Raw genomic sequence first — 25449 nt, forward strand, 5'->3', positions numbered from 1 at the left:
AGCCGGAGGGAGACACCCGTCCTCGGCGCCCCGAGTGCATCCTTCCTTGGGCCTCCGGCGGAATGGAAGCACGAGCATCCAGCGGCGCCGCCCTCACAGCCAGGTGGCAGGGTTGACAGGAGAAAAGGAGCGTGGCCGAGCGTTCCCGGGACTCCGAGCAGGCGAGCCGGATGCCCAGAGCGTCCGTGCTGCTGGCGTGCACCCCCGAGGCCTCTGGACTCCCGAGAAGGGGTCAGGTCATTGTGGTCACATCCCAGATGTCCACACTGGCTCAGGGAGGCCAGGCCGCTTGCACCAGGCCCCCAGGGCACCTCCGGCACGTGGTGGCAGCAGATTTCTACCTGTCCACTTGGTCCAGGGGTCCATGGCCCCGGAGACACTGACGCCGAGCCGCTCAATCCTGACAGGACTGGAACCCTGAGTTTCCCACCCGGGACGTGAACCCCAACAGAGCCCAGAAGCAGCAGCAGCGGGAGGGGGTGGGGGTGGCTCCTGCCAGGGGGCCAGGGCAGGTGGCCTGCAAGTCAGGGAGGGGCCCTCCTCCCAGCCATCCCTCCTGGGCCTCTGAGCCCAGGCAGCCTCCCTTCCATGTCTGTTCCCTTGGAAGCTTGAGGGCCGGGAGCCGAGGGAATCCTCGGGGACTAGTGGCAGCAAGTCAGAGTAAGAGCCTGGAAGAGCCGGGGCTGGGGGACTGGGTGGGGCAGGGTGTGGGCTTGGCATGGAAGAAACGCCGGTGCTGGGAGGGGACTGCAGGAGAGGTTGGTGTCCTTGAAGGCCGGGCGGGGAACTTCGGGGTGACAGCTGGGTGCCCGAGCATGTGCCGGGGTGATGCTGGGTGGTCCTAGGAGTCTGAGCCTGCGGGGTGATCAGGGCAGGGTTTTGGGGACCCCGAGCGCCTGCGCTCATCCCCACCCACTCCACGCCACAGGGTGCCATCCAGGGCACTGTCCCATGGCTGGGGACATTCCTCACTCAGTTTTCGCTGGTGGACTCTGCCATGCCGGAGTTTCTGGATGTGAGTGAGCCAGGGGACCGGGGCCGCGTGGGAAAGGGTCCCTGATGCTTGGGAGGAGAGGCCGGCCCGAGCCCCGAGCACTGAGCAGTGGACACACTGCATCTCCTGAGAGCCTCCCGGGCGCCCTGGAGCAGGCGGCCGTGGTCTTGTGGCAGCAGAGTGAGCGCAGGCTGGTCCCGGGGCATGTGTCCACTGTGGTCAGAGGCTGGGCTGGGCGGGCTGGGGCTCCCCTGGAGGCCCCACTCCTGCGCCCACAAGCCTGCCTGGGTCCTTGCCTGGTCTGGGCTGCCCTGTGCCCATGGAACCCGCAGTTGTGCTGGCGACAAGGGCTCAGGGGCGACGGGCACGGCAATGGCTAGGGGCCCCTGGTGACAGATGTGACCTCTCTGCCTTCCAGGGGACAACGGTGAATTTGAAGAAAAGGAGGAAGGTGAGCAGCTGCGGGCAGCAGTGCGGGGGTGGGGCTGGGGGTGGGGGCTGGACAGAGAGAGCCTCCTGGCAGGGGCCCCCCCGGGCTGCAGGCAGCTTCCTGGAAGACTGCTGGGGACTTGGAGGAGAGAAGACAGGGCCGCCCTGTCCCTCGTCCCTCGGGAGGGTGGGGGTTCACCTGGTGGAAGGCCGACTTCCTGGAGGAAAGCTGTGTGAGCTCAGCCCTGAGGGCAGGTAGAGCGCGGAAGACAGGGGAGGGCTGGGAACCCAGGGGCCCCAGGCCCCGGCCCACCGGGCAAGCCCACCCCGGCCTCAGCAGTGCCTCCTCCTCCGTCTGACCCCAGGAAGACCAGCTGGTGGCCGAGCTGCAGAAGCTGCAGGCGCGCTGCTGCTACGACCGCCTTGTGCCCGACGGGCGCTTCAGGGCTTGGTTTGAGGCTGTGGAGCAGCTCAGCCAGAAGGACAGGTGAGGCCAGGGGGGCACCAGGCCCCGGTGGGGGGGAGCACCCTGGTGGCTCCTGGGCCCGCGTAGGCCCTGCTGCCCGAGGAGGCCAGGACACGCGGATGCCAACTGCTGTGTGGACCCCGGGAGCCTGACGGCCTCCCCTCTCCTGTAGCCTCCTCCTGTCTCATGAGTGGGAGCCGCCACCCGAGGCGGCCAGTGAGAGCTTCCAGGCCCAACAGTCCCTGGAAGGCAGCGAACCTTGGAGCGGAGAGTGAGTTCCCCTCGCGGGGCAGGCGAGAGTGGGCTCAAGGGGAGCTCCAGGCTGAGCGTGGGCTGGGGGGCCTGCCTGCCACTGAGCGCCGGGATCCCAGCTCCACTCCCGACCAGCCCTGGGGCTGCGAGAGTCGCCCCCTCCCTGGGCCTCTTTCCTCCTCTGGGCAACGGGGTGCTGCGGCGTGAGCTCTGGGGCAGTCGGGGCCCGCTGGCTCCTCTTGATGGACCTAGGACTCAGCTGTGTGCAGATTTAGCAGGGCAGAGGTGGGCAGGCATGCCAGGGGAGGCCCCAAGGTAAGCCGAGCCTCCATCCAGCCGCCAGGGCCCTGATGCTGAGTCCAGCGGCAGCCGCACCACCCACTCCAGCGTCCAGCTCCAGCGTGGCCCTGACCTCAGCGGCGGGGATGCCGCGGATTCTCCTCACGCGCACGTGGCTGGCTCCTCCGGCTCTGCGGTGGAAATCCACCTGGAACACGTCCCGGAGGCCCAGGACAGCCAGGAAGTGAAGGTGACTGCCTAGCTCTGCTCCCTGGGGCCCTCGCCCTCCCGCCGCCCCTCCTGTGCCTGCTGGGCCCTCCCCGTGTCCACCAGGGGTGGAGCCCCGTTGCCTCGTCCAGACCTTCTAGAGCCTCCTGGAGCTTCTCGAGCAGCCCGGGCTGCCCCAAGGCTCCCGGCCTCTGCTGACCTCCCGTCCCCCACAGCCGGGGCCGTCGACCTGCGCATCGTCTCGGATCGGCTCCACCGTCACGGCAGCGTCGGGAGGAACGTCCTCTTCCTCCTCCATCCAAGCCAGGGCCACCCGCACCAGCCGAAAGTGCCGTGACTCTCGGCCGCGCGACAAACGGCACGTGGGCGACCGCTGCTTCGTCCGTGTCGCCCTGGCAGAGGACAGCGGCCGCAAGGTCCAGAGCATCCTGGTGAGCCGGGCGAGCAGCCACCTCCCGAGCCACGGTGGCTCAGGCCGTAGGCACCTGAGCGGTGCCGTGGTCCCTGCCTGCCACCCTGGAGCAGACTTACCAGTGGCTGGGGAAGGACAGACGGCCACGACCAGGGGCAGGAAGAGCGTGTGTGCGACGGCAGTCAGGGCTCAGGACGGTGGACACAGGCAGGCCCGAGGAGGCGTGTGCTTGGCGGGCCGAGGAGCAGCCGCGAGGCCAGGGCTGAAGGAGCAGGGGTCGGGGGCAGGGCTGGGGTCAGAGAGGCGTTGGGAGCCAGGTCCCATCAGGCCCTGGAGCTGCCAGACGGAGCGTGACTTTCTCAGGAACCCCTGAAGGGTCAGAGCAGAGCAGGGCCAGCAGGAGAGCTTTGGCCCCAGAGTGGACGGTGAGGTGGTGGGTGGAGACACCAGCCAGTGAGGGGCTGCTGCCGTGACCCAGAGGGGAGGACGGGGTCTGCCCCAGGGCGGTGGCCATGAAGGTGTGAGCAGGGCCCAGATCCTGGATGGACGTGCAGATGGAACCACCCCTGCTCCTCGGCCCAGAGGCTGCAGAGCTGCGGTGGTGCACAGCCACACTGGCTGCACTTCTCCTGTGGCCAGGAGCTGGCCTGCTGGTTCTAAGCTGTCACTGAGTGGCCCTTGGCCTGAGCCCTGCCTGCACCCGGGCCCTCGTGCTCAAGGCAGCTGCGCTCTAGACCTTGCTGAGCACAGCTGCCTCCTGGAGCCCAGGGCATCCTGTGGGGCCATAGGGTGTCATCCAGCCTCCTCTCAGACAAACATCTGAGCTTGGACTGGACGTGTGTGTCCTGCCTGGGGTTCAGTGCTCCGCGGAGGCCTCCTGGAGGGGCAGGGGCAGGGCAGGGGCCCTCCCCGAGGGCGAGCCCTCTCCTGTGACGGGGAGGGAGGAGGGACAGAGAGAGGCCCCGAGGTCACTCCACAGTCCCCACCCTCTGCTGCGAGGCCACCCTTTGTCCCAGGGCTCTGGGAGCCCCTAGCAGTTGTGCAGGCTGAGGACCAGGGGCCGGGGCTCAGCCTGCGGGGCAGGGGATTTGTACCCTCCCTTGGAAACACCCTCAAGACAGAGGTGCAGGTTCTTGTAGGAGAGGGGGTGAGGAATGACTGGGAAAGAGCCCTCAGTGCGTGGAGTGTCCCCGGGGGAGCAAGAGAAGACGGGGAGGCCCCTGTAGACCCAGCCCCGAGCAGAGGGGCCTCCTCGGGGTCTCTGGCAGCTGCGCCGTGGGGAGCCGGCTCCAGGACCAATGTCCTGAGGCCTGTCGTTGACCTACCGCAGGTGACCGACCAAGACAGGGCTCCAGCCGTGATCCGCAAGGCCCTGGAAGAGCACGAGCTGGCTGGGGAGCAGCCCGCGGACTACCAGCTGGTGCAGATCCTCTCAGGAGATGGCAGTGAGTCGGGGGCGAGTGGAGAGGGCGGGGGCACAGTGGTGGGTGGGGGTAGCACGGCCCCGGACGAAGGTAGGAGACCCCGCTCAGGAGACCTCGGTGCGGGGCTGCCCTTGGCGGGCTCGGCAGTCTGGCCCGGGGAGTGCTGGGCTCAGGGGCGTGCGCTGGGCTGGAGAAGGCCAGTTTCAGCGCCGCCTCCAGAGCAGGGAGGCAGCAGGGGTGCTTGGGAGAGGAGACGATCTCGTGGCAGCTCCACGCTGAGGCTGGCAGGTGGGAGTCAGAGTCACTTTTGGATCAAGGGTCCCCGCTTTCAGCTGTGCCTCTGCAGTCTTCCCTGGTCATTCAGGGTGTCGTTCAGGCAGCTCCTCTGTGGTCCAGGAGTTGAACTGGGGAAGTCGGGTGCCCGGGTGAGGCCAGCTCTCATGGGGACACAGAGGGTGGGGTTCGTCTGTGCCCTGGAGCACGGCTGACCCCCCATCTGCCCCACGCCCCCAGCACTGCAGATCCCGGACGACGCCAACGTGTATTACGCTATGGCGCCCTCGCCCGATTATCGGTTTCTTCTCCTGAGGAAGACCACGCCCCTGGATGCCGAGGTCAAGGGGAGAGCTCTCTCAGCCCTTCACGGGAGCCAGCAGAAGGGACCCAGGTTCCGAAAGGGGAAACCGTAACTGGCCCCAGCGGCCCCCCAGCCTCAGGGCCCCCTTCCCTTCCAGGTCCGCCTGGCCGAGTCGTTCTGCTGACCCCAGCCACCGTGGGCCAGGCCGGGCAGGCACTTCCCTCCCCAGCAGCCTGTCTGGGCCACCCCCAGACTCCACTCACACCCCTGGGCCTGTCCTGCCGCTCCAAACATGGCTAGTCGGAGGGAGGATCTGCGGGAGACGGTCAAAGAACTTGATTGAGACTCAACAGCAACAAAGACTATCTGTATAAAGGGAAGGGGCAATACCTACCTTTGTCCTTAGGAGATGTTCGATGTGAGGGTTTTATTATTAAATTCTTGTTTCCACTATAGCCTGGGAGTTGAGTTTGGTTCTTGCATTTCCTGTGTTCATCAAAATGAGATACAGGCTCTCCCAGTGCTCAATCAAAGGAGAACTCCTGCAGAGCCATCCGTTGATTTTAGAAGGGAGAAGCGACAAGAGCCAGCTGCCCCTGTCCGGGTTCCTGAAGCCAACTCGGGCACCCACAGCAGAGAGCGTTATGGTGCGTCTCGGTGTTCCACCCGGCGGGAGCCGAGAGCACCCAGGACTGTCGGGCTTAGACCATTCACAAAGACCGTTTCCTGAGCCCGGGCAGGCAGCGGCCGACTTCCCACCACTTTGGAGGAGGAAGGAACCTTTCCCGCTTCTTGCCTGAGGCTTTGCTTGCACACCAAATAGGAACTTGTCATTTTCAAGGGCAAACGATAGGGTGACAGCAGCAGTAGGTAGGGCAAGAAGGAGAACACAGCTGAGAATGTGGAATGCAAAGGGCCAGAGGAGCAAACGAGGAGGCCTCTTGGCTCCAGTGCAAGGACAGGCAGACCCGGCCTCCTCAGTGTCCCTCAGGCCTCACGGTCCACGCTTGACCTTGGAGTTCCTGCTTTGCCGTCCTCATCCCTGGCACCAGAATTCCTTTCCCTGAGGCGGGGACGGGGGTTTGAGCTGCAGCATCCCGGGCTCCAGCTGGGCCTCCTTGGTGTCCTCACCACAGCCCCCTGTGAACGAGTGCTTCCCACTGCCGTGCCATTCCCTGTGCACGTCCTTCCCCCGGAAAATCCCCGCAGGCCCCGCCTCTGTGCGGGCTCCCCGTGGGCTCTCCTTGCTGGCCGGAGCCTGTGGCAGCACGCGGGAGCTCTCGATGCCAAGACAAGAGTGCTGCTTCCTGGCGGCCAGAGACCCCACGCGCCTTTTCCTGCGGGTCGAGGGGAAGTCGGGCCATGGGGTCTGAGGTCCACACTCTCTGCCGTGTGGCCGCTGCCTGGCCTCAGGAGGAGTTTGGCTCTGAGCGCTTCCAGCTTGCGGGACCCTAGGAGGGCTGCATCCATTCGTCCACAGCTCGGGCTTTGCTGATGTCACGGGGGTGTGTACAGGTCCTGTCGGGAGGGTGTGCAAGTCACGGCCTGCTGGGACCGACGACCACAGTCTTGCCCCGATTCCCCTCATGGCACGTTCAATCGCTGAGCGGCTCCCTGTCGGGAGTGGCAGGTCGTGTCCTGAGCTCCCCGTGGGCTCTAGCCTGGCTTCCCCATGACCGGGAGCTAAATGTGGAAGCCCTGGCTCAGCACAGAGCCCAGGAGCCTGCACCCGCCTCCCGCCTGCCCCAGGTGAGGCCGAGAGGCCCCTTCCATCTGGGTGATCGGGGAAGGCCAACACTCTCATCGTGCACTTTCATGAGGAAATATTGGTCTTGAATGCACTTTCTCTGTCAATAAGAGAGTCTCGAGCTCCAGCGGTCGCCGTGAGCTGCTGGTGCTGGATGCTCACCTCTAAAAGGGAAAGAGTCACTGATTGCCAGAGGGCTGCTGTGTTACCAGTCATTGTCCCCCAACTCTCGTTCCACCCTGGTAGTGGGGCTGGTTCCCTGGGCTCCCTCACGTCCTCTCCTACCCCAGCTGGGGACAGGCTGGACATCCAGTTCAGGGGTCCTAACTGCAAACACAGGGGCCGGGAGGCCAAAGAGGAAGAGGAGGGGGCCGCTTGGCCTTGTCGTCGGCCACACTCCCCTGCCTGCCTCCAGGTGCCCTGCTCCTGGCTGTCCTCTGTGGGTGTCACCCAGGCACCTTGGCCGTGGGGAGGTGGCCAGATATCAGGTAGCCTACCCCCACCCTCTTCACCCCCAGCTTCTCCAGGCTCTCCAAGCCCACCAAGCCCATCAGCAGCATGGCCCCCCCACCTGGCAGTGTTCCAGGTGCCCCCAAGGTCCACGGGACCAGGGAAGCACGGGGAGGGCTGGTGGCACACGGTGTTGGCCGGTGCCTGCGAGCAGAGCCGTGGATGCATCACCCACGTGTGCCCTGCAGTGACCAGCGGGCATCACTGCCCTGCACGCAGAGTCTCCCTGGTCAGCCAAGCTGGCCAGGGCCTACGGGCGCACTCGGTCCCTGAATCTGTGACAGGAGCAGAGCCCTGGAGCCGGCCGCTCACACCTGTGGGTCCCTGGGTGGAGCTTGGTCTTGCCAGAGACTCTCCCCGCCCACTCCTACCCGAGCACAGAACAGAAGAGGACCCGGGCAGCAAGGAGGGAACAGTCAGCAGCGTGGCGCTGCCCTGCCAAGGGGAGCAACGGCGGCCGGGGAGGCTGCCAGGCAGCAGCTGGTGCGATGAGCCCCGACACCGGGGCGGCTGGGGAAGGACGTGTAAAATTGGGAAACTGACACCGAGAGAGGGAGCGATTGGCCCGGGGCACAGGGCTGAGCAGAGTCCCGAGTGTAAGGAAGGGTTGCGCCCTCAAGCCAGGGCTCCACACCCCCCACCCCACAGAGTTTCCTACCCAGGCAGAAGCCGCCAGGGCTTGTCCCAGGACCAGGAGCCAAGGGCAGCCTCGGACCACTTCCCGGGTGGAGCGCAGTCTGGGAAGATTTCTGGGCCGGGGCTTCTCCTAGAAGCAGGAGCTTCTGTTCCTCCCCTTCCTGTTCCAGGTCCCAAAGGAACTTCAGGCACTTCTCTATTGGAAAAGAGAAGGATGAACTCCAGGGCTGCAGTCTCCTTGGGATCACGGCTTTGGGCCAATCGGTGCTCTCTCCCACTCGGCAGGAGGCGAGTGCATCAGGCTGCTCACAACCACGCCAGCATTTCCAGTGAGGAGCACAGAATGAATGAGTGGACAGTCAAAGGACGGTGCCACAAGATCCCTTGACCCCAAGGCAACAGGACACTTTCCCCAGGCTCCAAGTCCCCCACCGAGACCTCAAGACTCTTTTGGCAAAATGGACTGACAAAGGACAATTCCAGCTGAGCACTGGCTTTGCCAAAGCAAGCCCAAAGAGATGTTATTCAAAGGTCAGTCTTTGACCATCAATGGTCATGGACCAGGCCACTCAGGGTGTCCCTGCCCCATGGGTAAGGAGATGCAAACCAAGAGCAGCCGTTTTCCTAGCTGCAGGATCTTCAGCTTGAGCTCTTCCTGCCTCAGCCAGAGAGCGATGGTGACTACTGGCTCTGCCTGCTGGACAGCGGCCTGGTTCGTGGATGCACCGAACCAGGGCACCCTTCCTTCACGGAATGTCCCCTCCACCCAGGGCTTGGAGGACGGCACCAAGCATCACGTCACAGTCAGGGCCAGACCCAGTTGCTCCCAGCTTTGAGATCCCAGCTCTCGGCCAGGGCCCTGCCAGGGCTTTTCTGGCTACTGCGCTGACAGCAGGGGGCAGGGCTTGTGCTGAGCTCCTCATTCGACCTGGGCACAAGCTTCTGCTGGTGGCGGCAGCCCCAGCCTTCAGTCCACGGAGTCAAGCTTCTCCACCTCCATCTCGATCTCATTCCTGTCCAACGGCTTCAGCGCCTCTCCCTCCTCTTCATCATCCCCCTCCTCATCCAGAGGCTGAAGGCTTTAGAGACCAAGGATCTTGGACATAGAGCCAGAAGCTGAAAACCAGGAAAAGCCAGAGATAGAGAGAGACAGACAGGCAGATGGAGAGAGAGACAGACAGGCAGATAGAGAGAGAGAGAGAGAGAGAGAGAGAGAGAGAGAGAGAGAGAGTTGAGTGTAGAATTACTATATGACCCAACAATCCCTCTGGTATATACCAAAAATAATCAAAAGCAGGGACTCCAACAGATATTTGCATTCTGATGTTCACAGTGGCATTATTCACAACTGTCAAAAGATGGTGGCAACCCAAGTGTCCATCAACTGATGAATGGATAAACAAAAGGTGGTGTGTACAATGGAATATTATTCAGCTGTAAACAGGAATGAAGTCCTGATGGGTGTAACAACATGGGTGTCCTGAAGACGTAATTCTGAGTGAAATATGACAGATGCAAAAGGACATATATTGTATGATTTCACTGATATGGAGTAACTAGAATAAGAAAAATTTTAGAGTTGGAATCTAGGATATACATTACTAAGGGCTGGGTTGAAGAGTTAATGCCTAATTTTTATAGTGTTTCTATTTAGTTTGATTGTAAAGGTTTGGAAATGGATGGTGGTGATGATAGCACAAAATTTTCAGTGTAATTAATACCAACGAATTGTTTATGTGAGTGTGCTTAAAAGGGCAAATTTTGGGCCATATATATGTTACCAGGATAAAAATTACAAGATAAAGCATAGTGAACCCCACTGTAAACAATGGACTATATTAATAGCAGAATTACATAAATGATCTTTCATGACTTTTTTTTAACAAATGTCACACACTAATACAAGGTGTTAATAGAGTAGAATATGGGAACAAAAAGAAAACTAATGTAAACTTTGGACTGTAGTTAATAGCACAATTTTAATATTCTTTCCTCAACTTTAACAAAGTGTTAAAGTTTGCACATTACTGCAAAGTGTCAACAACGGGAGATTTGGGAATGCTGTATTTTTAACATGATTTTTCTGTAAGCGTATGCTTTTTTTTAAGAGAAGTAAATACTGTTCGAGTCATCTTCCTCAGAGCTCTTGATGGTAGCTAGAGGGTCTCAGTCACTTGCCAAGCACTGAAAGAAGGAAATGCACCTTAAGAATGAGAGGGAAGTTCCTCCTGCTGGCCCCTCCCTCCCCTTCACTGGGTCAGGGAGAAGAGCACCTGCCCTCCCAGGTGGGTCTCTGGGACTTTGGAGATGGAGCAGAACAGCCCCTCTGTGCCTCCTGGAGCACACACATGCCTATGCCAGTCCCTCAGTTGGCAGCCTGAAGGACTGGACCAGGACAGTTGTCTTTGGCTCGCCATCCAGAATGTGCCCTGAGCACAGAAGCAGCTTCCACACAGCTGACCCAGGTCAAGAAACAATCAAATCAAAGTGGTCAAGGAAATATTACAGGACTTAAGATATACAATGGAGAATCCAAGAGAAAGGGAAAGTCTAGTTTTCAGTGAGGTGAGGGTACATTCAGGTCCCTGAAAAGGGGATAATTCCTAGGTCTAGAAGCACATGTCCAGGAAAAAAAGCAAACTCAGAAAACCCTGGAAAGGACCCTGTGCTTTCATCTCAAGCTGATCTTCCTGGTAAGAGGGCTATGCTCTGAAGAAGTGAGTGAACTAACACAGAGTCAATTTGCAAACACTGTGATAGATATTCTTTACATGATGTCTTTGCTTTCTTAGCTCCTGGCATGCAAGGAAATGTCTGTCATATCATTAACTGGATATGATCTTAAGGAACAGACAGTCCACAAACCAAATTCCAGGGCAGCATATTAATATATTAAAATGTAGAGTGTGACAAAAGATAAGAAACAGAAGATATCAAAATAAATAGGTAATGATGGACCATCCAAAGGAAGAGAAAAACTTCACAAACAACCATGAGGGAAATCAGACTTTGAACATATCAGGGAGAGACTTTAAGAAAATGTCCTCAAATATGCTCAAAGAGATAAAGCAAAACATAGAGAAAAAAACTAAGGATATCAAGAAAATGATATATGAACAGAGCAAGATGTCAACAAAGAGACAGAAATTATCCTAAGGAACCAAACAAAGCTGAAAACTACAATAACTTAAATTTAGAATTCTCTAGAGGGGCTCAATACCTAACAGATATTTACATTACACCCCACAACAGCAGGATATATATTCCTTTGAAGGGCTCACGTGTCCTTCTCCAGGATAGACCATATGTTGGGCCTCAAGACAGGTCTCAGTAATTTTTAAAAGACTGAAATTATACAAAAAACTTTCTCTGATAATAACAGAATGAAGCTGGAAATCAATAATGGATGGAAAAAGGGAAAATTCATAAATTTATGGAGATTAAACAACACACATTTAAATAATCAGTGGGTCAAGAAGAAATTGCAAGAGAATTCAGTAAAAATCTTGAGAGAATAAAATGGAAACATAACATATCAAAACCTATGCAACACTACAATGGCAGTGTTGAGAAAGAAATTTATACTCCTCAATGCTTACATTAAAAAAGAAAGACTTAAAATTGAAGATCTAACCGCACACTTGGAGGATAGAAAAAGAACAACAAATTAATCCCAAACCAAGCTGAAAGAAAGAAATAGTAAAGATCAGAGCAGAAAAAAGTGAAATCAAGAACAAAAAAACATGGGAAACGGACTTTGGCCCAGTGGTTAGGGCGTCCGTCTACCATATGGGAGGTCCGCGGTTCAAACCCCGGGCCTCCTTGACCCGTGTGGAGCTGGCCATGCGCAGTGCTGATGCGCGCAAGGAGTGCCGTGCCACACAAGGGTGTCCCCCGCGTGGGGGAGCCCCCACGCGCAAGGAGTGCACCCGTGAGGAAAGCCGCCCAGTGTGAAAAAGAAAGTGCAGCCTGCCCAGGAATGGCGCCGCCCACACTTCCTGTGCCGCTGACGACAACAGAAGCGGACAAAGAAACAAAAGCAGACAAAGAAACAAGACGCAGCAAATAGACACCAAGAACAGACAACCAGGGGAGGGGGGGAAATTAAATAAATAAATAAATCTTTAAAAAAAGAACAAAAAAACAGAAAGGGAGCAGATGTGGCTCAAGTGGTTGAGCACCTGCTTCCCACATGGGAGGTCCTGATTTCAGTCCGCAGTGCCTCCTAAAAAACAAACAAACAGACAAAAACAAACAATAAGCAAACAAAAGAAAAAACCAACTCTGGGGAACCAATGTGGCTCAGTGGTTAAGTGCTAGCTTCCCACACACGAGGTCCTGGGTTTAATCTCTGGTCCTGGTACATCCAAAAAAAAATAGACAGAATCAACAAAACCAAAAGTCAGTTCTTTGAGAAGCTCAACAAAATCGACAAACCCTTAGCTAGACTGACAATGGAAAAAAAGAGAGAAGATGCAAATAAGTAAAATCAGAAAAGGTAGGGGGCATTACTACTGACCCCACAGAAATAAGAGAGCTCATGAAAGGATACTACAAACAACTGTATGCTAAAGAACTAGACAATGTAGACAAGATGGACACATTCTTAGAAACACACAAACAACATACATTGACCTAGAAGAAACAGAAGACCTCAACAGACCAGTCACAAGTAAAGAGATTGACGCAGTCATCCACACCCTCCTGGAGATGAAGTCCCAGGACCAGGAGGTCTCACAGGGGAATTCTATTGCTCTTTCAAAGATGATCAACACCAATCTTGCTCAAGTTCCCAAAAATTGAAAAGGAGAGAATGCATCAAACTCATTCTATGAAGCCAACATCACCCTAATACCAAGACCATATAAAGGTACCATGAAAAAAGTGGGAGAAAAAAAGAAAAATTTAAAGCATCTGATGGAATTGTTCATAAAATAAAGGCAGAAAGAGAAGAAAGAAATTTGCTACATTCAAAGCAGTGACCATAATTAACTTACACAGAACTTTCTGCTTAACATTTATTGAGCATCTCCTATGCACCAAACACAATTTAAAAAACTGGAAGTAGAGCAATGAAAAAATCCAAGTCCTGCCCTCACTGAGCTTATAGCCAGTGAAAGGACAAAGACAAGTAGTAAAATGTCAGGTGGAGATTAATGCTGTGGAGAAAAAGCAGAGTAAAGGGGATAGAGAGGAGAAGGTTTCAATTTCCTATTAGATGCATGTGGTAGGCCTTGTTGCAAAGAGGACATCTGAATAGAAACCTAAATCAGGTAAGAGCAAACCATGTTTATGTCTAGAAGAAGAGATGGATGAAACAGCACAAGTGAAAGCCAGGAAGTAGAAGAGGGTCTGCTTTGTTCAGGAATAACAAGTTAGCATGACTAGCACTGGGGGATGTATGCAGAAAATAGCAGGAGATGAAGAAAGGTATTGAAGGCTGTGGAGGTGCTGGGGTGGGGGCAGAAGAAGACTGTGTAGGAGTAAAGTTCTTAGCTTTTTTTGTGCCATGGCCCCCTTTGTCTGATGAAGACTATGGCACCTTATCAAAGTTTTTAAGTGTATTAAATATGTAGGATTACAAAAGAAACCACATTTCAATGGTATTATTAAAACACAATACTTGAGACTTGATTTGTGACAAGTACAACATAAAAGACACAGGTCCTATGGTCATGGCAGATAGCTCCAGAGTTTGGTGCCTTGCCAGTGGGCCCTACTTTGTAATTTGTGCTCCTGAGTGTGACGGCGTTAGACTCAGATGTTACTTCTTTCCCCATGCCTTTTCTGTCCCTCTTATTGAACCTGTGGTTGGTGGTGGGGTTGGTGTATGCCCAGGAGACTTGAATCTCTGGGCTGTCCATGTGCCACCTGGGCCCTGAGCCTCAGCAGAGTTGCAAAACCCAGTCTCTAGTTCGTTGGATTCACCCAGGACAACTAACAAGGTGAAGATGGACAACCACCACAGCAAGGAACAGAGAGAGTCTACAACTACAAGCAAGAGAGTCCATCCATCAGCCATATGGGATTGAAGCCCCCTCTCAATTAGAGGTGGAGTGGGCATGACCATCCCAGAGTCCTCAGGACTGGGGAATAAAATATGGACTAGAGTGGACTTACTGCTGTTCTTCTATAGACTTATTGTGATTCTAGCAATGGAAGAAAAAATTACATCATTGATGTGGAGACAGTGGCCACTGGAGTTGCTGAAGGCAGCAAGAGGGAAAAAGAGGGAGCAGTTTTGGGACTTGGAATTGTCCTGAATGACATTGCAGGGACACATACAGGACATTGTATGTCCTGCCATAACTTCCCAAATGGAGTGGGAGAGAGCGTAAACTACACGTAAACTATAATCTCTGCTCTGTGGCCTTGCTCCAAAATATGTACATCAATTGCAAATAATGTACCACACTAATGAAAGAAGTTGTTAATGTGGGAAAAATGGCAAGTGTGGGGAGTGGGGCATATGGGAATCCCTTATATTTTTTAATGTACCATTTTATGTAATCTATGTATCTTTTTAAAACAAATAAAAAATTGATTGAAAAAAGAACACTGCAGGGTTGGAAATATGCTCATTGTATGGGAGATTGACACTCCAGGATTCCAGGTTAGGGGATAAATAAAAGTTTGTCACTAGGCTGCCTTGTTAGCAGGGGATTCCTGGATGGTGTCTGCAGCTTTGCTTTCAGTCTGGCCCCCTCCTCTGTTTCCTGCACTAACCCGCCTCAACTCCCCCTCAGCGTTCACACCCTTATTTTCGGGCAGCTGAAGGACAACGGTCATTCTTCTGTAGCTGCTTCCCGCTGGTCATGGCGGTGGTTGTAAGACTCTTTGGTTACTCTATTGAGGGTGAGGGAAGGTGAGTCTGGGGCCGTAGTGAGAATTGGTTGAAATCCTTGCATGATTAATATTTTGTTCTTTGATTCTGGAAGAGATCTACTCCATTAGATTTTTTAGAACATAAGGGCTTATGGGAAGTACAAAGAAAATGGATAAAACTGACTCCAGGAGGGGTGCTAACCAGGACGATGAGGGGACTGGGAGAGGCTTGAGATGCCACTTTTTGCATTCTCATGTAGCTGGGTTGCCTTTTCTTCCAGAAACTGTACGTTGTCTTGGACTTGGACTGACCGACTGACGTAGAGGCAGTCCTCCCCTCTGAAGTGGGCACACATGCCTCCTGGTGCTGCTGTCAGCATATCAAGGCCCCTGGTTTTGGAGGACCACAGCAGCCAGGGAATTTAACTGGGTGTGGACGTGGCAGGCTCGCCACGGTGCTTTCTAAGCGTGCAGCCAGCTCCAGGAAAAGGTTCTGATGTGCCCTCTGTGCCTGGATGGGCCGCTGTGCTGTGGCAACTGCCCACCAGTCCTGACAATTCCTGCGGGGAGAGGTGAGGAGGGGGATCGCCCTGTGCTCTGAGGCGGTGCAGTGGGGTGAAACACAGGGATCGGGAAGGTTTTGTCCCTGCACTTATACTTAGCTCTGGGGAGGCATGGATTAGGGTGCAAGTTCCAGACCATCAGGGTAAGACACACCTTATGTCCAGAGAGAAAGTAGAGACCCTGGAGCCGTGCTGAAGGCGGAGTTTCCAGCTGGCCCAGGTGCTGCCTGTTCGTGTGGCTGCTGCATGGATTTCACTTCTCTCCTGGGCTGGTTGAGCTCACTGGTGACTGACAGGCCAGGGCCCAAGGCCTGGGAGGCAGAGTCAAAGGTCCTTCCTCCAGCCTCGCCCCGATCCAGCCCAGACTCCCAGGTGGCCGTGGAACTTTACACAGCGACGTGGTGATGTGGGGTTGGTACTCCGACTTGTAGGACTCACTGGTCAGCAAGTCCTTGGAATGTGCTACATTGTTGTCCAGTAGTATGGCTTGCCCAGGGTCAGTGCTGATTTTTAGAGTATTCTTGGGATATTAGGACAATGTCTTGCCTTCTGTAAGTGATGCTGGCCCACTGGGAGAGAGTTTGTGTTGACAAAGAGGTAATCCAGAAGGTATAACTGCACAGGGTGCTATTGATAGTCCCCAGGAATTTGGTTTTGGGGTGTGGAGAATTAGAAAAGGACACAATGGACTGAGGTGACATATGTAAGGGTGTCCGATAAGACGGGGCCGGTAGTATGGGGCCGAGCAGTCTCCGGAGACATCCCAGGCTCCGAGGTCCTGCAGGAAGGACGGAGGACACAGGCACTTCCTGGAAAGGCTCACCTGTTAGCAGAGGGCTCCCTGCCAGCAAATCGGGGCCTGGCAGGAAAACATGGCCAGAAACCCGTGGCCATGGAATTCCACCTGGAAATCATCTGAAGGAGACTCTCACCAGCAAGTGGCTGGAAGAACCCGCGAGAATCCTCTCTTTAGAACGGGATTTCATCCGGGATCAAGAAAAGCCAGGACAATCTCATGAGGTGTTAGTCAGCCAAAGGGGCGCTCGTGCAAAATACCAGAAATGTGTTGGTTTTTATAAAGGGTATTTATTTGGGATAGGAGCTTACAGTTACCAGGCCATAAAGCATAAGTTAATTCCCTCACCAAAGTCTATTTCTACGTATTGAAGCAAGATGGCTGCTGACGTGTGCTTAGGGCTCAGGCATCCTGGGCTCCTCTGGGCTCAGCTCCTGTTTTCTCCACAAGGTCAGCTGTAGACTATGAGGCTCTCTAGGCTTTGCCTGTCTCCACAAGGTCAGCTGTAGACTGTCAGGCGAATGGCTCTCTTCTCCCAGAGCTCCAGCTTAAGACTTCAGCATCAAACTCCATTAGAACCCTCTCATCAAAAGCTCCAACTCTGTCCTTTGCCCAAATGACATGGCCCAATCAAAGCCCTAATCATAACTCAGTCATGCTCAGTAATAGAGCAGATTACAAAAATAATCCAATACCTATTTTTGGAATTCATAACTATATCAAACTGCTACATGGGGCCTTATAACTGGGCCTCCCTGGGGAACTGATGGGTGGGGTTATCAATCAAAACAGCAAACAACTGGGACCCCTCCCCCAAACATGATCAAGCTGGAGGAATAATTAAAGGTTTGAAAAGCAAGCACAGAGGTTAAATAGGCCCTTTTTCTCTCTCGGCCTAGACCAACCCACAACTGTACCTGGGAACCCAGTTTCATTTTCTCCACTCTTATGCTTTCTTTTAGATGAATCTACTGTTATGGATGAATCTGCTTATGGAATATAATTAGTCTTTTTTCACCTGTTAATATTCATATTAAAGTGTAACTGTTAACTTATGGGTTAGATGTTCCAGTGTTGTTCACTGAGGAGATACCCTGGAGACATGGATGCACCGCTGCCGGGTTCCAGGCCAGTCCACTGCTCACTGCTCTCATCCTCGGTTACTGGAGCCAGGTGGCGAGACCTCATGCACTTGGGGTGCCTCTTCTCTCCCTTCTGTTGCCGGATTTCCTCTAGGTTCTTGGCTCTGTTACATAAATGAATTTAAGAACATCCCAGTTTAGTTAGGCCAGTTGTTTAAGGAAGCAAGAGAAGAGGATAGAAACAGGAGGAACAGATTGCAGGGCTCCAGGTACCCTAGAATGCTGGTCCAGGCAGAGAGAGGGAAAAGGGCTGCTCCACTTTCAGCAGAGAATGGGGACCCTTAGAGTTTGGAAATGACCGAAATGGAATTTTCATGACTTTAAAATGACCCAGGGAAGTGGATGTGGTTCAGCCAGGGGGGCGCCCGTCCACCATGTGGGAGGTCCTGGGCTTGGGTCCTGGAAGAAGACGAGCCAACGCTGCCCCCGCTGCAACGAGCAGAGCCACCAGCCAGCAGAGGCTGCAGCCCACGGGAGCGCATGTGGCTCAGGCCACTAGGCGCCCGCCTCCCATGTGGGAGGGCCTGGGCACGGTTCCTGGTGCCTCCTTGAGAAGGTGAGCAGACAGTGAGCAGACGGAAGAGAACTAGCTGTTGGGGGAAGTAGATAAATAAAGAAAAATAAATCTTAAAAAAATTAAAATTACCTATAGAAAGAACTTTTCCTTCTAGATGGGTAGAAAAAGATGAAAGACGGCTGTGGAAAGAATTCACAGACTGGAACAAAAGACGCTAACTCCAAGAAAGCATGAGGACAGATAGAAACAGGTGAAAAGCAAGAAAAGCATAAGGTGTACAGTAACTCAGTTTAACATACATGGAATTGTGATATTCTAAGGAAAAAAGAGAGAGAAGCTATCAGGGGCAATATCTGGAAATTCCAAAACTTACGGATGACTTCGATCCACATTTCAAGGAGCTGAGGCTAAAAAGCATCATGCGAGTGAGAAGAGGAAATCAGCAGAAGCAAAGACTGTACCTTAGAAGCTTGTGAAGCTTGTAGATGAAAAAAAAGATGACATTCAAGGGAGCAACAACTCCACTGAGGACCACGCTCTCCATGAGAAAGCTGGAAGAGAAAGCGCTGTTAGGAAGAAATAGTTGGCCCAGCACTTGCTGTCCTGGCACCTGTCACTTTGCAGGTGAAATCGCTCGACAGCGTGAGTGGGAAGACTAGCGTGGCTGGGCGTGGGGCAGAGCATGCGTGGAGCCTGCAGCCGGGCGGCCTGTCACTGAGGCTGGAAGTCGTTTAGTACACAGAGAAGTATATGCAAGTAGCATGTCCAATAAAAAGACTCTGTTGATGAGTAGAGGATAACTGGAATGGTGGCAGGAACTCTTGCATAGTTTAATCAGGAGGATTTCTAAGAGTCACAAAGTAGAAACAGCTTCAGGGTCATGAAAGACGAGGAAAGACGAGGAGCCACGAAGGCTGGAGTGGAGTCTGTGAGACGAAGCTCGTGAAAAGTGGACCCCGCGTCAGAAAAGGGCATTTGTCGCAGAACTGCTGATTTTCCAGAAAGGGCTCTAGCTTAGGCCCTGGTGTAAAACGTCACTTTCCCGTTGCTGACAGTGACCAAGCTGAGGCGACGTGCTCACTTAGGGAGGAGAGCACAGCCCTTCACGTGCGTGTGGACTTACACATAGACCTCAGCGTGCTCACCTTAGGCGTTTGCTGGTTTTCACGTTCTCGCTTTTCTAAGGTCCTCTAAGAAAGGACAGCTTCTTGGGCCTTTCTGAAGTTGGACCAGGTCTGTTTTCCCAGGGTTGCCGCGTGATGCTTCCCTGTGGTTTTGCTTTGTTTGTTAAAGTGTGTGTGTGAGTTTGGCTTTTGCTTGAGATTGGGCAGGTGCAGGAGAGTGGGGGCGGGGCTTGCAAGTGGATCGTGAGGCCCGCGGGGACCCCCACGTCGTCGTGGGGCCCAGGCCTCACACGCCCACTCACGCCCACACCCACGCAGGCAGCTCCTCAGGCTGCAGCCCCAAAAAAGCACTAGAGTGGAGAGAAGGGAGCCCAGGCCCTGCGTCCTGTGGCCACGGCGCTCGCTCCTGGAGGACCCCTCGAGCACGTCCTCACGCAGGCCACGGGCGGACGTGCCAGCCAGACCGGCCCCAGCTGCTCCTCAGGCTGCGCACAGGGGCCTCCCCAGAGCCCCCGGCCACCAGCTCCGCAGCCGGGAGTCCCCGCCCCACACCTTGGTGTCTGGACCCTTTTCTCCACCGACAGGAACCGGGGCTCCAGGAGAAGCGGCTGAGTCGAGGGCTGCGGCAGGAAGGGCGAGACGGGAGCTCACAGCGTCGCCCCGCTGGAGACAAGGAAGGGCTTCGGGAAGCAAGGGGCTCCGTCAAAAGGGCAACGACGCCCCTCAGGGCCCCCCGGCTGAACCAAGGGGAAGTGACGCGTTCCTGGAAGGGACGTGGGAACCGGCTGTGAACCGCTGGCCAGGCGTGAGCAGGTCCATGCTGAGGCGAGCCTGTCCACACACCAGCAAACCCGAAGCCGAGTGAGAACAGGACACTGACATAGCTGCAAAGCGCTCCTGCCCCAAGACACCTGCACAGGGAGGAGAAGAGAGCCTTTGTGGGGAGCGGCCGAGGACACGGCTCAGCCGCGAGACGGCCGAGGCCAGGAGCCGCTGCGGGCCCGGCGGGCCGGCCGCTCTGCTGCGATGCGCCTCCCGCAGCCACAGGCTAGAAACACTGGCACCGCCCGAGGGACCCCCTCAGAGCAACTGACCCGCAGCGGCCAGCAATTACCCTTAAAGGGCTCGAGGAAAAAACCCCAAAAGGTCGATTTTTAAACGGTCATAAACCGTTCTGTAAGTTTCTGATCGTTTAAAAACGGGCTGTGCGTGGTGGCGTGAAGCTGTCCTCACCCCGGGAAGGCGTGTTCTTACGCTCAGTCCACTACTGTGGGGCACAGCCTTCACAGGAGGACGTCTGCTGAGGCCCAGCCGGTCAGGAGGGGTCTTTGCACTGAGTGGACGGAGTCCTTTGCAGGGGGTTGGAACTTGGGCACAGAGAGCAGGAGCCCCGGGAGCGAGAGGCCGGCCACAGCCCAGCAGAGAAGGGGCAGCGAGGCCGCGGGGCCTGCCCATGGCGCGGGGGCCAATCGGGCAGCCAGCCCGGAGCCCTGTTGATGCCGGATTTGGGCTCCTTTTAGCTCAAAACCGCAAGTTAGTAAATGCCCGTTTGTTAACAGGATCCATTCCAAGGTATCTGCTTGAGCGGCCCGGGACGTGCCATCGCCGAGCACTGGGACAGCTTCTGGGGACGCAGACGCGTCACGGGGTGAGCCGAGGCCTCTGCCCGCAGATTCGTGTCCAAGACTTGGTCCCGCTGAGTTCTTGGCGAACGGAGTGGGGAGCGACTGAGAGTCGGAGTGAAGGCCCCGGCCCGCGGAGTGGGGGTGGCGGGGGCAGCCCCTGGACCACCGTGCAGAAGGCTGGGGGGCGGGGGGCGCCGCGCCGCGGAGGGCTCAGTGCACTGCGGGTGCCCGGCCCCGAGAACACCCGCGTCCTGCCCTCGAACGCCGGCCCCTCCGTGCCCGCGGCAGCCTCGGTCAGGCCCTCCTGCCCGGGGGGCCCAGGCCTCCGCAGCCCCGCTCCTCCCTGCAAGGGAACCCCAGGGGCGGGAGTTCTGCAGCCAGCCGGACTCGGGGTGCTCGGCGCCGATGCGCAGCACAGGCGCGCAGGCTCTGACACGCCCAGCCCCAGCGAGCACGTGCGGTGGGCAGGGGGCAGGTGCCCACAGGACATGTCCCCAGTCCAGAGATGCCGCTGCAGGAATTTAGCCCCAGGAGATCACAGGAGAGAGGCGAAGGCGGAGGACGGGGCGCCCTCCCAACGGGGCTGGGGACAGCGGCCGCTCAGTCTGTCCGCAGGGCCCTGACGCCTCAGGGGACGCACCCATGCAGGACATGCCAGCCCGGGCTGGACGGTCGGCCTTGCCGTGAGGGTGAGGAGACGCCAAAGCATCAAACCTGGAACTTCAACCTAACTGAACGGACATTTGCTTTGGAAACACGTGGAAAATCCACGCATTGGCCCTGCAGGGGCCACCCCAGCCGGGCTGTGGCTCAGGCCTCCATGGAGAGGCGCCGGGAGCACAGAAAGGCCGGATGCGGCTGACGGCGAGCGGGGCTTGGCCGCATGCTGCGGGACAGGGAGGAAGCGCGAGCTGCAGCCTGAACCCATGCGCGGCCCAGGGGCTGGACCCTGGACCTCCGGATGCCCGAGCGAAAGTCCCTCCTCGGGCTTCTGTCCTGGGAACGCTGCTCAAGGCTTTCTCCGCTCTAGGGGGCAGCCACCTAAGCAGCTCAAACACGGCCCTGAGCCCCTCAGGGACCCCTTTAATTCAGGATAGAGCTCTGCCGCGTCCTAAAAGCAGCCAGGCCCTCCCGGGGTGCTGCCTGGTGCTGCAGGAGGCTCAGCCCGGTCCTGCGCCGGCCGTCGGAACTCTGCCCTGGAGAACACTCAGCCACGTGCTGTGGCCAGCATCCGGCCATCGGACCTCTGCCCTGGAGAACACTCAGCCACGCGCTGTGGCCAGCGTTCAGCCGTCGGACCTCTGCCCTAGAGAACACTCAGCCACGCACTGTGGCCAGCATCCGGCCGTCGAACCTCTGTCCTGCAGAACACTGAGCCACGCCCCTGGGCCAGCGTCAGGGCCCTCCCTGCCCACCTCCTGGCCCCCGCAGACCCCAGCCACCTCCGCAGCTTCCTGCTCCCACCCGCCCTCTCCTCAGGCTGGTTCCTCTTTGCTCAGGACACTCACCCCAGGGCGTTAGCCGAGCCCCTCCTCTGTGCTTCCTGGTGGGCACGGGCGGCAGGAGGGAGACGGCGGGTGGTGGGGAGGCCTCCCCTGGCCAACGGCAGGTGCTGGCTCAGTGCCACGGCAGGCATGGGTCTGGGAAGGCGGGCGAGGTCTGTGCCAGCTCCGGGGCCGGGAAAAGGGATGGGGAGTCAGGAGAGGCTCTGTGCCAGGAGCCCAGGGAACCCTAGCAATCAGCAGCCGCCAATGGGTGCCTCCTCTGATTCAGGAAGCGTCCAGAGGCTCGATGTCCTCCAGGAACCAAGCTCTGAGCCCGCAGGGGCTGGGGGAAGGAAGACAACGAGCAGGTGCTGGGCGCTGCGTCACAGCGTGGAGCCGGGCGGTTCAGGATGGGGTGTCAGGGCAGGTGGCTGCGAAGGAGAGAAGAGGCTCTGAGCACCTCAGGGTGGGGGGGGGAGCAGGTGCAGCCCCTTGGCCAGGCCCGAGGCTGCCCCACAGCCCTGCTCCCCCCCTGGGCGTTTCCCTAAGTAGGTGACAGCCAACCTGCCGCATGCGCGCCCGGGGCCACAGCGGCTTGTGTGAAGGCCCCAAGCTGGGGCCAGCCCAGATGGCCCGACGGGGAAGAGCGTGGAGCAAACGTGGCCCGTCCACACCGTGGTCCTGCTCGACAGAAGAGGAGTGGAGGTGGCGGCTCGCCCCGTGGAGCATCTCCAGGGAAGAAGCCGCGCTGACGGAGGCCGACCGAGGGGCGGGGGCCGTGCGGGTCCCTGCACAGGACATCCTAGTGCGCACAGTGTGTCTCCAGCGACGGGAGCGCATTGGTGTCCTGGGGTGGGGGCGGCGGAGGGAGGGGGGACGACAGGCAGGCGGTGCGCGGCCTTGGCCTCTGAATCGCAGGTGGACCGGGGCGTCACGTCCCGCCTCCCGCTGCAGCGGCTGAACCTGCAGTTACAGGCCCGTCACGCCCGGGGACGCTGCTTGGGGACAGATGGGAGGCGGCGGGGAGCGCTGGAGTCTGAGGAGCCAGGGCAGGCGTGGAGCCGCTCGGGGTGCAGAGCGCACAGGGGGCGCCCGGGGGCGGGGCCCAGAGCCGCGGGGCCAGGGGAGCGGAGCCCGTTCTCGGGGTCCTGCCTGCCGCCGAGCGCCCAGCGGGTGCTGTCACCTAGAGCCTGCGCGTCGGGTGCGCTCCCTCCTGTCCCGTCACTCTGCCCGCCCTGGGCAGCGGGGCCTTGGGCTCCACCTTAGGGGTCCCTGCTGCTGGCGCCTGCTGTGACCACAGGCGGGTGGCCTCTGTGGTTTGGGAGATGGGGCCACAGGCGGGTGGCCTCCGTGGTTTGGGAGATGGGGCCACAGGCGGGTGGCCTCCAAGGTTTAGGAGATGGGGCCACAGGCGGGTGGCCTCCGTGGTTTGGGAGATGGGGCCACAGGCAGGTGGCCTCCGAGGTTTGGGAGATGGGGCCACAGGTGGGTGGCCTCTGAGGTTTGGGAGATGGGACCACAGGCGGGAGGCCACCGTGGTTTGGGAGATGGGGCCACAGGCAGGTGGCCTCCGAGGTTTGGGAGATGGGGCCACAGGCGGGTAGCCTCCGAGGTTTGGGAGATGGGGCCACAGGCGGGTGGCCTCCGTGGTTTGGGAGACGGGGCCACAGGCGGGTGGCCTCCGTGGTTTGGGAGATGGGGCCACAGGTGGGTGGCCTCCGTGGTTTGGGAGATGGGGCCACAGGACAGGGTGGCCTCCGTGGTTTGGGAGATGTGACCACAGGCGGGTGGCCTCCGTGGTTTGGGAGATGGGGCCACAGGCGGGTGGCCTCCGTGGTTTGGGAGATGGGGCCACAGGCGGGTGGCCTCCGTGGTTTGGGAGATGGGGCCACAGGCGGGTGGCCTCCGTGGTTTGGGAGATGGGGCCACAGGCGGGTGGCCTCCGTGGTTTGGGAGATGAGGCCAGGGCCCGCCAGAGCACCTGGACACGCTCGGCCCTGGGCACCCTCTCTTCTCTCCTGCCTTCCACCAAGACCCCACCCTGGCAGCTTGGGGCACCCCCTCCATGTCCCACACTCTCCCCTGGATGTGCCAGGCCCGCCTGAACCCTTTCCAACCCCAGTCGGAATGAAGGGCAGGATGTCGTGCTGCGTAGAAACCCTGGGAGCAACTTGTCTGGGGCAAAGAAAATGCCAGAAGGAGGCTTCAGGGCTCAGGGTGATCACAGGGGAGGAGACCCTCGAACTCGGCCCAGCAGGACACACGGCCCAGAGGACGGGGTGCCCCGGTCTACTCTGAGTTTGGGGAGTGTTCTTCAGGTGAAAACTCCCTCTTTTCATGGGAGGCAGCTGGGGGGACTTCATCGTTTCTGGAAATCCACAGGGAGTGGCCGGCCCGCCTGGTCTGTGGATCGGGCGCTGGCCCCTCAGGTCCTCGCTGCCCAGCTCTGCGGCCCCTGGAGTCACCGCAGGGGCAGGGCTCTGCAGGGACCACCTGGGGGGGCAGAGGATGAGGCCGCAGGGGGCCTGGGTCGCCAGGCAGCCCACCTGCCGGTCCACCGCGGGGCCTGGCCCCTTCTGGACAGGTGCTCCAAGCTTCACACAGGGGGTCAGTCATGCCTGCACACGAGGAAACTGCTCTGCCCCTGCCAGGAGGAAGGAGCAAGACCCTTCAGGCTGGACCAGGACCCAGAGCGGAGGGGCAGCTGCTGCGGCTGTCTTTGGAGCGCGGCTACAGGTGGAGCTGGCTACAGGTGGAGCTGGCTACAGGTGGAGCATGGTTACAGGTGGAGGTGGCTACAGATGGAGTTGGCTACAGGTGGAGCGTGGCTACAGGTGGAGCGTGGCTGCAGGGCGAGGGTGGCTACAGGTGGAGGTGGCTACAGGTGGAGCGCGGCCACGGGAGCCGACCTCACCCGCTGGGCCCCGCCACACCGGCAAGGCAGCACCTTTCTGCTCTGCTGGTCTTTGCTTTCAGAGACCAAAACGGGCAGGATTTTGCTGGCTTCAAATTTTGCTTAGTCCTGGGTGTGGTTAGGAAAAGTTCACACCAGCCCTGGCCCCAGGGGCTGACCACCAGCGGCCGCATCCCCACGCCACCCCGTCCACACGAGGACCGCGAGCTGGACACCTCGGCTGCCCGTGCTGCCTCCTCAGCTGGCTGGGCCGCCCGCCCTGGCCCTTCCCCTTTACCTGCGACCTGGGTTTACCGGGGGCCTTTCACGTTGCACCTGAGGTGCAGGGCCATCCCTCCTCGCCTTGCCCCTCTGACGTTCTCCGTGTGTACAAGGATTTGGAGAGTATCTTCACTCCTAAAGGCAGGCTGCCATGGATCTGAACAGCTCTGGGTGGATAGACGCTAGCTGAGAGTCTAGATTAATTTCTGCCCTGAGGCTACAAGGTAGTAAGAAGAGAAAAAAG

At 57.6% G+C, this 25449-nt stretch overlaps 1 protein-coding gene and 1 long non-coding RNA gene across 2 annotated transcripts in view; both read left to right on the top strand.

The window, feature by feature from the left end:
- The window catches only part of ATRN (attractin), a 301223-nt gene extending 276861 nt beyond the window's left edge, over window positions 1-24362 (top strand). The window contains exon 27 of the mRNA XM_071211515.1: window positions 24349-24362. Within this exon, the coding sequence (XP_071067616.1) occupies window positions 24349-24352 (4 nt within the window). The 3' untranslated portion in view covers window positions 24353-24362. The remainder of the gene's footprint in view (window positions 1-24348) is intronic.
- LOC131275872 (uncharacterized) lies at window positions 825-1870 on the top strand. The gene is made up of 3 exons (XR_009183346.1): window positions 825-1015; window positions 1413-1445; window positions 1789-1870. It is a non-coding gene; the product is annotated as an uncharacterized lncRNA (long non-coding RNA).
- Window positions 24363-25449: the final 1087 nt, after the last annotated feature.

This window comes from Dasypus novemcinctus, chromosome 24, assembly GCF_030445035.2.
Source record: "Dasypus novemcinctus isolate mDasNov1 chromosome 24, mDasNov1.1.hap2, whole genome shotgun sequence".
NCBI lineage: Eukaryota > Metazoa > Chordata > Mammalia > Cingulata > Dasypodidae > Dasypus > Dasypus novemcinctus.